General features: G+C 41.7%; 1 protein-coding gene across 1 annotated transcript; it reads left to right on the top strand.

The window, feature by feature from the left end:
• Positions 1-9,742, top strand: LOC115203684 (transmembrane emp24 domain-containing protein 3). The gene is made up of 3 exons (XM_029768609.1): positions 1-812; positions 1,163-1,408; positions 8,148-9,742. Exons 1-3 carry the CDS (start codon positions 669-671, stop codon positions 8,379-8,381), a joined length of 624 nt encoding a protein of 207 aa, XP_029624469.1. The 5' UTR covers positions 1-668; the 3' UTR covers positions 8,382-9,742.

Below are 9,742 nucleotides of genomic sequence, written 5' to 3'. Positions count from 1 at the left end.
GCATTAACCGGTGCTCCGCGGCTCAGCATAATCGACTCCCCCCAGTGATACAACGTAATCATCACGTTTAAAAATGTTGCATTACTATAACTAAAATCCGTGTAACGGAAAACAAGTGATTTCAAGCTCAACAGTTTCCAAATCGCTGAACATGGTCCAAATTGTATAAAATAAAATAGTTTGTAAGAAATAATCGTAACCCGGAAGTGTTTCCTTTTGATGCCACGTCGGTTATGGTGGGAGCATAGAGAATGATAGAGGCCTCTAGTAGCCAAAATGTCATTTTGACATAGACAGCGCCATTGATGGCTTCCACCATTTTAACGTAGTCAACTGGGTGGGGCTTCCAACTTTATTGTCTGATCCCTCCTGATGACCTTATCATGTCCAATAGCCTCATTAGGAGGGATTGGCCAATCGTGAAAAAAAAAATACTATTTCAAATTGAGATCGCCTCAATGGTGCTTTCTGTGCCTCTCAGATTCCAAAATAAGAACAATATAAGGATGCTTTCTCTATCATTCTCTATGGGTGGGAGCTTCACAAACTTTTGTTTATCACCCTGTCATCACAGAAACATTGATGAAGAAGTGACTGGCTGCGACTTCAACTGTTTGTTGGTGTAGCTTTCATTTATAACCACATTTTCACAGCAATTAGCCTACAGAATGCGTTCCCTTGGACTGTGTAGTTTGATGTTGCATGTGATCGTTGTTTGTTCCACGGAGTTGACGTTTGAGTTACCTGATAACGACAAGCAATGTTTCTATGAAGAGCTCCAGAATGGAGTGAAGTTTGACCTAGACTTTCAAGTAAGTGATTCAATATGTGGAGTTATGCCATTTCCCCATATGGTTGAGTTAGTTAGTGCATTGAACTACTTTACCTGATCCCATTCTCTAATTGTCCCTTCACCCTCACTGGAAGAATGCAAAAAAATATTGCAGTTTTGAAACCTCAGTAAAAGTGCAGTAACTGCGGTTATACAGCACTCTAACTGCAGTTACACTGCAAAATTACTGCAGTAAAAAAAAACGTATTTTTTTGGACGCAGTATTTGCAGCGTACTGCACTCTGACTGCAATCGTTTTTCGTAAGGGCTGAATTACTCTAAGTGTGTTTCCACACCATCATCCTAATCCCTCCATGTTGTGTATACCAGGTGATTGCAGGAGGGAACTATGATGTGGACTGCTTTGTAACAGATCCAGTGAACAACGTCCTGTATCAGGAGAGGAAGAAGCAGTATGATAGCTTCTCTCACACCACCACTATGAAAGGAACCTACAAGGTCTGCTTCAGCAACGAGTTCTCTACCTTCTCCCACAAGACCGTCTACCTGGACTTCAGGTCCGGAGAGGAGAGACCCCTACTGCCTGACATGAACAGAGACACTGCCCTGACACAGGTAAAACAATGTTATATTACACTTTAATTATATTACATTTGACTGACACAGGTAAAACAATGTTATATTAAACTTTAATTATATTACATATACATTTGACTGACACAGGTAAGATCAACCCTAACACATGTAAGATCAAAATATAATAGTATATACAGTGTATTCTGAAAGTATTCAGACCCCTTGGCTTGTTCCACATTTGTTACAGCCTTATTCTAAAACTGACTAGTTTTTCCCCCCTCAATCTACACACAATACCCCATCATGACAAAGCAAAAGCTGTTTTTAGAATTTTTTGCAAATTTATTCTAAATAAAAAAAACTGATATCACTTCTGACCCGATTCAGGAAACTAGGCGTATGTCGCAAGTCACGACTTCACAGGAGGCTGTTGGAACGTAAAAAATAATTTATCAAAATGTGTTTGTTTTGGCAGAAATGCCTTCTCGAACATTTGAACTTTCATGTGCCTTAATATCAAACTTGTATGCCATCTGCAAATACAGATAAAATTGTTAAATTACAAGCCTAGTTGGTTTAGCCACAGAAAAAGTAAGCAACCTTCCCGCTAGCCTTGATAGGCTGAGAAAATGAGTGGGCTGGACATGCTGAGAGATGAGTTTGGATTGGTCTGCCATATAGCACGCGTCTGTCTATTGGAGCTGGTCAGTAAGTCTAGGTAATCGTGTCAAACGCAGCTCTTTTTTTGTTAACTACCTGCAGATTCATGCAGGGTAGTAACGTCATGAGTTGTTTATGGTCCATTGTCTAGCTAGCTACATGTCTTAACAAAAGATTCCACACGAATTTTGACAAAATATTTCAATTTCAAGCTATTGTACTGTTAGCTAGCTAACATTAGCTGGCTGGCATGCTAACTAACATTACGTCATGCGTTGGGATTCATTGTTTACCTAGCTAGCTATCTAGCTACATTTCTTAACAACAGACTCTCGTCTTAGTGTGCCACAGCGCAGAATAACTGATGCATTTTTGAGCACACCCGTTGAATATGTCCGTTGTCAGTAAACATCGGCAACAAAGTGTAATTCAATTGTTGCCAGCTGCACAGTTAGTCACCAACGCTCTGGATAACATAAACTGCCTAACCAGCTCTGCTAGGGGGAGTAAAATGGTCAGAGTGGGGTGTTCTCTCATTATGTATCGAAGGAGCTAGCCAATGTTAGCCAATTGGCCAGAGCCTCCATTGTGCACTCTGAACGCGAAACGCTCTGAATTTACAAACGGACAATCTGACAGCACAGTTGCAGTCACCAACGCTCTAGATAACATACTGTAACAGCCTAACCAGCTCTGCTAGGGCGAGTAATGTTCAGTGAGATGTTCTCTCACTCTCTCTCTCTCTCTCTTAGATGTCTGGAAGTTGGCAGGTTAGGACAGAACGCTCGGCTCAACCCTTAAAGAGATGGGTTGGGCTAAGGCTTAAGAGGGTGTGAACAATGCTGAATGGGTGTAGACAAAGAAAGGCTCTCCAATAGTAAGTAGAGGTCGACCGATTTAATCGTAATGGCCGTTTTAATTAGGTCCGATTTCAAGTTTTCATAACAATCGGTATTTTTGGCTGCTTATTTAAAAATATCTATTTTTATTTACACCTTTATTTAACTAGGCAAGTCAGATTAAAAACACATTCTTATTTTCAATGACGGCCAAGGAACGGGGGTTAACTGCCTTGTTCAGGGGATTCGTTTTTGCAACCTTCTGGTTACTAGTCCAACGCTCTAACCACCTGCCTTACATTGCACTCCACGAGGAGCCTGCATGGCAGGCTGACTACCTGTTATGCGAGGGCAGCAAGAAGCCAAGGTAAGTTGCTAGCTAGCATTAAACTTACCTTATAAAAAACTATCAATCTTAACATAATCACTAGTTAACTACACATGGTTGATGATATTACTAGTTTATCTAACGTGTCCTGCGTTGCATATAATCAATGCGGTGCCTTAATTTCTCATTGAATCACAGCCTACTTCGACAAACGGGTGATGATTTAACAAGCACATTTGCGAAAAAGTACTGTCGTTGCACCAATGTACCTAACCATAAACATCAATGCCTTTCTTTAAAATCAATACACAAGTATATATTTTTAAACCTGCATATTTAGTTAATATTGCCTGCTAACATGAAATTATGTCACTGCTCTTGCGTTCATTGCCTGGCTCGTTGCGAACTAATTTGCCATAATTTTACGTAATTATGACATACCATTGAAGGTTGTGCAATGTAACAGGAATATTTAGACTTAGGGATGCCACCCGTTAGATAAAATACGGACTGGTTCCGTATTTCACTGAAAGAAAAAACTTTTGTTTTCGAGATGATAGTTTACGGATTCGACCATATTAAAGACCTAAGGCTCGTATTTCTGTGTGTTTATTATAATTAAGTCTATGATTTGATAGAGCAGTCTGACTGAGCGGTGGTAGGCACCAGCAGGCTCGTAAGCATTCATTCAAACAGCACTTTCGTGCGTTTTGCCAGCAGCTCTTCGCAATGCATTGCGCTGTTTATGACTTCAAGCCTGTCAACTCCCAAGATTAGGCTAGTGTAACCAATGTGAAATGGCTAGCTAGTTAGCGGGTGCGCTAATAGCGTTTCAAACATCACTCGCTCTGAGACTTGGAGTAGTTGTTCCCCTTGCTCTGCATGGGTAACGCTGCTTCGAGGGTGGCTGTTGTCGATGTGTTCCTGGTTCGAGCCCAGGTAGGAGCGAGGAGAGGGACGGAAGCTATACTGTTACACTGGCAATACTAAAGTGCCTATAAGAACATCCAATAGTCAAAGTTTATGAAATACAAATCGTATAGAGAAATAGTCCTATAATTCCTTTAATAACTACAACCTAAAACTTCTTACCTGGGAATATTGAATACTCATGTTAAAAGGAACCACCAGCTTTCATATGTTCCCATGTTCTGAGCAAGGAACTTAAACGTTAGCTTTTTTACATGGCACATATTGCACTTTTACTTTCTTCCCCAACACTTTGTTTTTGCATTATTTAATCCAAATTGAACATGTTTCATTATTTATTTGAGGCTAAGTTGATTTTATTGATGTATTATATTAAGTTAAATTAAGTGTTCATTCAGTATTGTTGTAATTGTCATTATTACAAATAAACCCAAAAAATCGGCCGATTTTAATCGGTAGCAGCTTTTTTTGGTCCTCCAATAATCGGCATCGGCGTTGAACAATCATAATCGGTCGACCTCTAATAGTAAGAGCTCTTCACCAGATACCAAAACATTGAAAGATGGTTTTCTCAAAAGGGATGTTACAAGTTGATCGACTTTCAAAGCAGAATTACTTTCCCATTGTTTCCTCAAATGCAGTGTATGATATACCATTTTGTAGCTCTGGGTCTCTACTTTTATCCAATGTAAAAAACAGAAATTCAAATGTTGCTACATAAGATGGACTCCAGGTGGTGAGTCACATTTACATAAGTATACAGACCCTTTACTCAGTACTTTGTCGAAGCACCTTTGGCAGCGATTACAGCCTCGAGTCTTCTTGGGTATGATGCTACAAGCTTGGCACACCTGTATTTTGGTAAGTCACTCCCATTCTTCTCTGAAGATCCTCTCAAGCTCTTGTCAGGTTGGATGGGGAGCGTCGCTGCACAGCTATTTTCAGGTCTTGCCAGAGATGTCAGATTGGGTTTAAGTCCGGGTTCTGGCTGGGCCACTCAAAGACATTCAGGGACTTGTCCCAAAGCAACTCCTGTGTTGTCTTGGCTGTTTGCTTAGGGTTGTTGTCCTGCTGGAAGGTGAACCTTCGCCCCAGCCTGAGTTCCTGAGTGCTCTGGAGCAGGTTTTCATCAAGGATCTCTCTGTACTTTGCTCCATTCATCTTTCCCTCGATCCTGACTAGTCTTCCCAGTCCCTGCCGCTGAAAAACATCCCCACAGCATGATGCTACCACCACCATGTGTCACCGTAGGAATGGTTCCAGGACATGACGCTACCACCACCATGCTTCGCCATAGGGATGGAGCCAGGTTTCCTCCAGACATGATGCTACCACCACCATGTGTCACCGTAGGAATGGTTCCAGGACATGATGCTACCACCACCATGCTTCGCCATAGGGATGGAGCCAGGTTTCCTCCAGACATGATCCTACCACCACCATGTGTCACCGTAGGAATGGTTCCAGGACATGACGCTACCACCACCATGCTTCGCCATAGGGATGGAGCCAGGTTTCCTCCAGACATGATGCTTCCACCACAATGTCCTGGAACCATTCCTACGGTGACACATGACGCTTGGCATTCAGGCCAAAGAGTTCAATCTTGGTTTCATCATACTAGAGAATTTTGTTTCTCATGGTCAGTCCTTTAGGTGCCTTTCGGCAAACTCCAAGCGGGCTGTCGTGCTTTTTACTGAGGAGTGGCTTCCGTCTGGCCACTTTACCATAAAGGCCTGATTGGTGGAGTGCTGAAGAGATGGTTGTCCTTCTGGAAGGTTCTCCCATCTCCACAGAGGAACTCTGGCGCTCTGTCAGTGACCATTGGGTTCTTGGTCACCACCCTGACCAAGGCCCTTCTCCCCCGATTTGCTCAGTTTGGCCGGGCGGCCAGCTCTAGGAAGAGTTCCAAACTTCTTCCATTTAAAGAATGACGGAGGCCACTGTTTGCTTGTGGACCTTCAATGCTGCAGACATTTTTTTTGTACCCTTCCATGCACCATCAACTGTGGGACCTTATACAGACAGATGTTTGTCTTTCCAAATCATGTCCAATCAATTGTATTTACCACAGGTGGACCAATCAAGTTGTATAAACATCTCAAGGATGATCAATGGAAACAGGATGCACCTGAGCTCAGTTCTGAGTCTCATAGGAAAGGGTCCAAATACTTTTTTAAATAAGGCATTTCTGTTTTATTTTTAATACATTTGAGAAATTCTAACCTGTTTTTGCTTTGTCATTTTGGGGTATTGTGTGTAGATTAATGAGAAAAAAATGTAATTTTAGCGATTTTTAGAATCAGGTTGTAACATCGCAAAATGTGGAAAAGGGGTAGGGGTCTGAATACTTTCCGAATGCACTGTATATAAAAACACAATATAAACGCAACAAGTAAAGTGTTGGTCCCGTGTTTCATGAGCTGAAATATAAATCCCAGAAATGTTCCGTACGCACAAAAAGCTTATTTTGCTCAAATTTTGTGCGTACATTTGTTTACATCCCTGTTAGTGAGCATTTCTCCTTTGCCAAGATAATCCAACCACCTGACAGGTGTGGCATATCAAGAAGCTGACTAAACAGCATGATTATTACACAGGTGCATCTTCTGCTAGGGACAATGAAAGGCCACTTTAAAATGTGCAGTTTAGTCACACAACACCATGCCACAGGTGTCTCAAGTTTTGAGGGAGGTGCAATTGGCATGCTGACTGCAGGAATGTCCACCAGAGCTGTTGCCAGAGACTTGTGTTCATTTCGCTATCATAAACTGCCTCCAACATCGTTTTAGAGAATTTGTCAGCACGTCCAAGCGGCCTCAACCACAGACCACGTGTAACCATGCCAACCCAGACCCTCCACATCCGGCTTCTTCACCTGCAGGATCATCTGAGGGGGGTGGGGGGTCCTGAGGAGTATTTCTGTCTAATAAAACCCCTTTGTGGGGAAGAACTCATTTGGATTGACTGGGCCTTGCTCCCCAGTTGGTGGGCATGGCTGCCAAGTGGGTGGGCCTATGCCCAATCATGTGAAATCCATAGATTAAGGCCTAATGAATTTCAATTGACTCATTTAACGTTTATGAACTGTAACTCAGTACAACTTTTGAAATGATTGGATTTATATTTTTGTTCAGCATGTGAATCTAATAATCTAGATATCTATGCCATTTTATATAACTAATAAAGGTAAGATCACTGACACAGGTACAGCAGATCACAGAAGACCTAGCTGGAAAGGTACTTAGAGGTTAGCTGCTCTTAGCAACGCGGGTCTATTGACATACACTAGCGCTGCATTCAATTGGAATGGGTTGCACCAACGGTCCACGGGACTGTATGATAAAAGCCACCCACATACACTAGCGCTGCATTCAATTGGAATGGGTTGCACCAACTGTCCACGGGGTTGTATGATAAAAGCCACCCACAAGTTATTCTATTTTCTTCCACATATTGTGCAGGACTTTTATTTTGACATGAGGTAAGCCGAGAGGAAGTGGGTCTAAAAAAGATCCACGTTTGGAACGTCTGTTTTAAATATGATCCTTTAGATATTTGGTCTCAAATACCGCCGTCATAATGACCAACCTTCCTGCCCACAGGCACAGTAAGTTGAAATAGAATTGTTTTTAACTTCTGGCTTCCCAGCTAATTGTTTTTGTGCAACCCAATCCTATTGAAAGCAGCGCTAGTGTATGTCACTAGATCCGTGTTGCTAAGCGCAGCTAACCTCTAGGTACCTTTGCAGCTAGGCCCATCCAGAAACCATCCCTTACTCCTAGAGCTATATATATGACTAACTAACCCCACCCCCTAGGATGGGAGAAAATGCAATGGGTATAAGCAACATGGTAGTAGATCTCTGTAGGCTGATACATACCCAATCCTTTGAAATCTCCACCAGGGCCTTTAGAGGTTGTTTCTAGATAGGGCCCCAACGCTATGTTGTTTCAACTGCAGATTGCCCCTCTAAGGATGTATTAATAATAATCTAATATTAATCTTGTCTCTTCTCCAGATGGAGTCGGCCTGTCTGTCCATCCATGAGATACTGAAGGTAGTGTCTGACTCTCAGACCTGGTATCGGTTACGGGAGGCTCATGACCGCATCAGAGCAGAGGACCTCCATGAGCGCGTGTCCTATTGGTCCATAGGAGAAACTATAATCCTTTTCACTGTCAGCATTGGACAGGTTCTCATTCTCAGGAGCTTCTTCAGTGACAAGAAGGGCAGTGTTGCAGCCAACACATAGGTCCTACCATACATATATGATACATTCCATAATACTGGGTTACTGTTTCAGCCAACACAAGATATTGTATTACAGGTCATCTGCCACTAGACTGGAACCTACCTTAATACCCCACAACAAACTGTAGTCCTATACAGTTATATTAAAGGACTTGAGGAACTATTACATCTGTCTGGTATTAAGACTTTAGCTTGTGGATTCTAGCCTCTGAAAATGAAATACTGTGGTTGCAACAGCCGTTTAGTGATTTCAGACTAAATAGGTTAGCAACCTAACGCACCTGTGGTACACCAAGCCTTTATCTGTTTTTGTCTCAAAGTCTACATTAATTTGTGCTATGACATTAATTTATTTTGTGTGTAAAATGTTTTGTATGTCTGTCTCGCCCTCTCTCGTGTACACAGTCATACACACCATAACCCCACAATTTGATTTCCATTTGAAATCCTATTTTTCCTTTCCTTTCCTTAACCCCAACACCTAAGCTTAAAATAGCCTTTGTCCCCAAGAGGGAGAATTTTCCTTGTTTTACTATCCTTGTGAGAACTTTTGGCAATTCCTGGACCACTTGAGGATAGGGGCGTGTCTTGACTATCATTAAAGTGAAGAATGTTATATGATCAATTCTCTGTGTAATTAAACTAATCATGTAAACTTTAACTATGAAGTTGGGGCACCACGGGAAAATGTTGTTTAAAGAGTTACTATTTCCCAGATTTAACTCTTCAGATATTTTCATATCTTATCGATTTACAGTCACATTAATGTATTATTACCTCATCAGTCATTCTGAATGTTTGAAAATCCTTGGATAGCTGCATGAACCATAGCATAAATTATGAATCCGCTATAAGCCAATTTGTGTTTATTTAGTAACTAAATAATCACACAGAATTACATAAACACAAACAATAGTTATTGGTTACTAACACAATGCAATGAAAAGTCCCTAGTGGACTAAGCCCGATATGGCGGCTTGTTAGACAATGGAAAGGGGTGGGGACAGATAAAGAGCGGGAAAGACAGAATGGACCCACTACACACAGTTGATAACTATGCTCATGTAAATGCTAATACTTTGCACATGAACAGCCGCTCATTTGGAAGGAATTGCAATTTATATATTTACGCCTGTATGTGTCTGTTGAAATCGCCGGTCCGTCTGCTGAAGTAAGTCGACAGAAAGTCTCTGGTTTGTCCACCGGAGATCAGTCTTTTGTAGTTGTAGGTCTGTTATAATGGGTACGTCAGGTATACCAATGGTCATTCGATAGGGAAATGTTCTCCAGAATGGATCTTTCAGAGTACCACCCGGTGGTTCTCGGTCGCGTTTACCAGAATAAAGTATTTAAACAGCTGCA

This window comes from Salmo trutta, chromosome 12 (assembly GCF_901001165.1).
Source record: "Salmo trutta chromosome 12, fSalTru1.1, whole genome shotgun sequence".
Classification (NCBI taxonomy): domain Eukaryota; kingdom Metazoa; phylum Chordata; class Actinopteri; order Salmoniformes; family Salmonidae; genus Salmo; species Salmo trutta.
The sequence above is the reverse complement of the archived record's forward strand: the minus strand, read 5'-3'. Positions and strand labels throughout refer to the sequence as shown.

What these genes read in the sequence shown, in the direction of transcription:
- LOC115203684 (XM_029768609.1), top strand. Translation starts at nt 669, where the DNA reads ATGCGTTCCCTTGGACTGTGTAGTTTGATGTTGCATGTGATCGTTGTT. An exon ending in AGTTTGACCTAGACTTTCAA is followed by an intron (nt 813 to 1,162) that starts GTAAGTGATTCA and finishes TGTGTATACCAG; the next exon opens with GTGATTGCAGGAGGGAACTA. An exon ending in GAGACACTGCCCTGACACAG is followed by an intron (nt 1,409 to 8,147) that starts GTAAAACAATGT and finishes TCTCTTCTCCAG; the next exon opens with ATGGAGTCGGCCTGTCTGTC.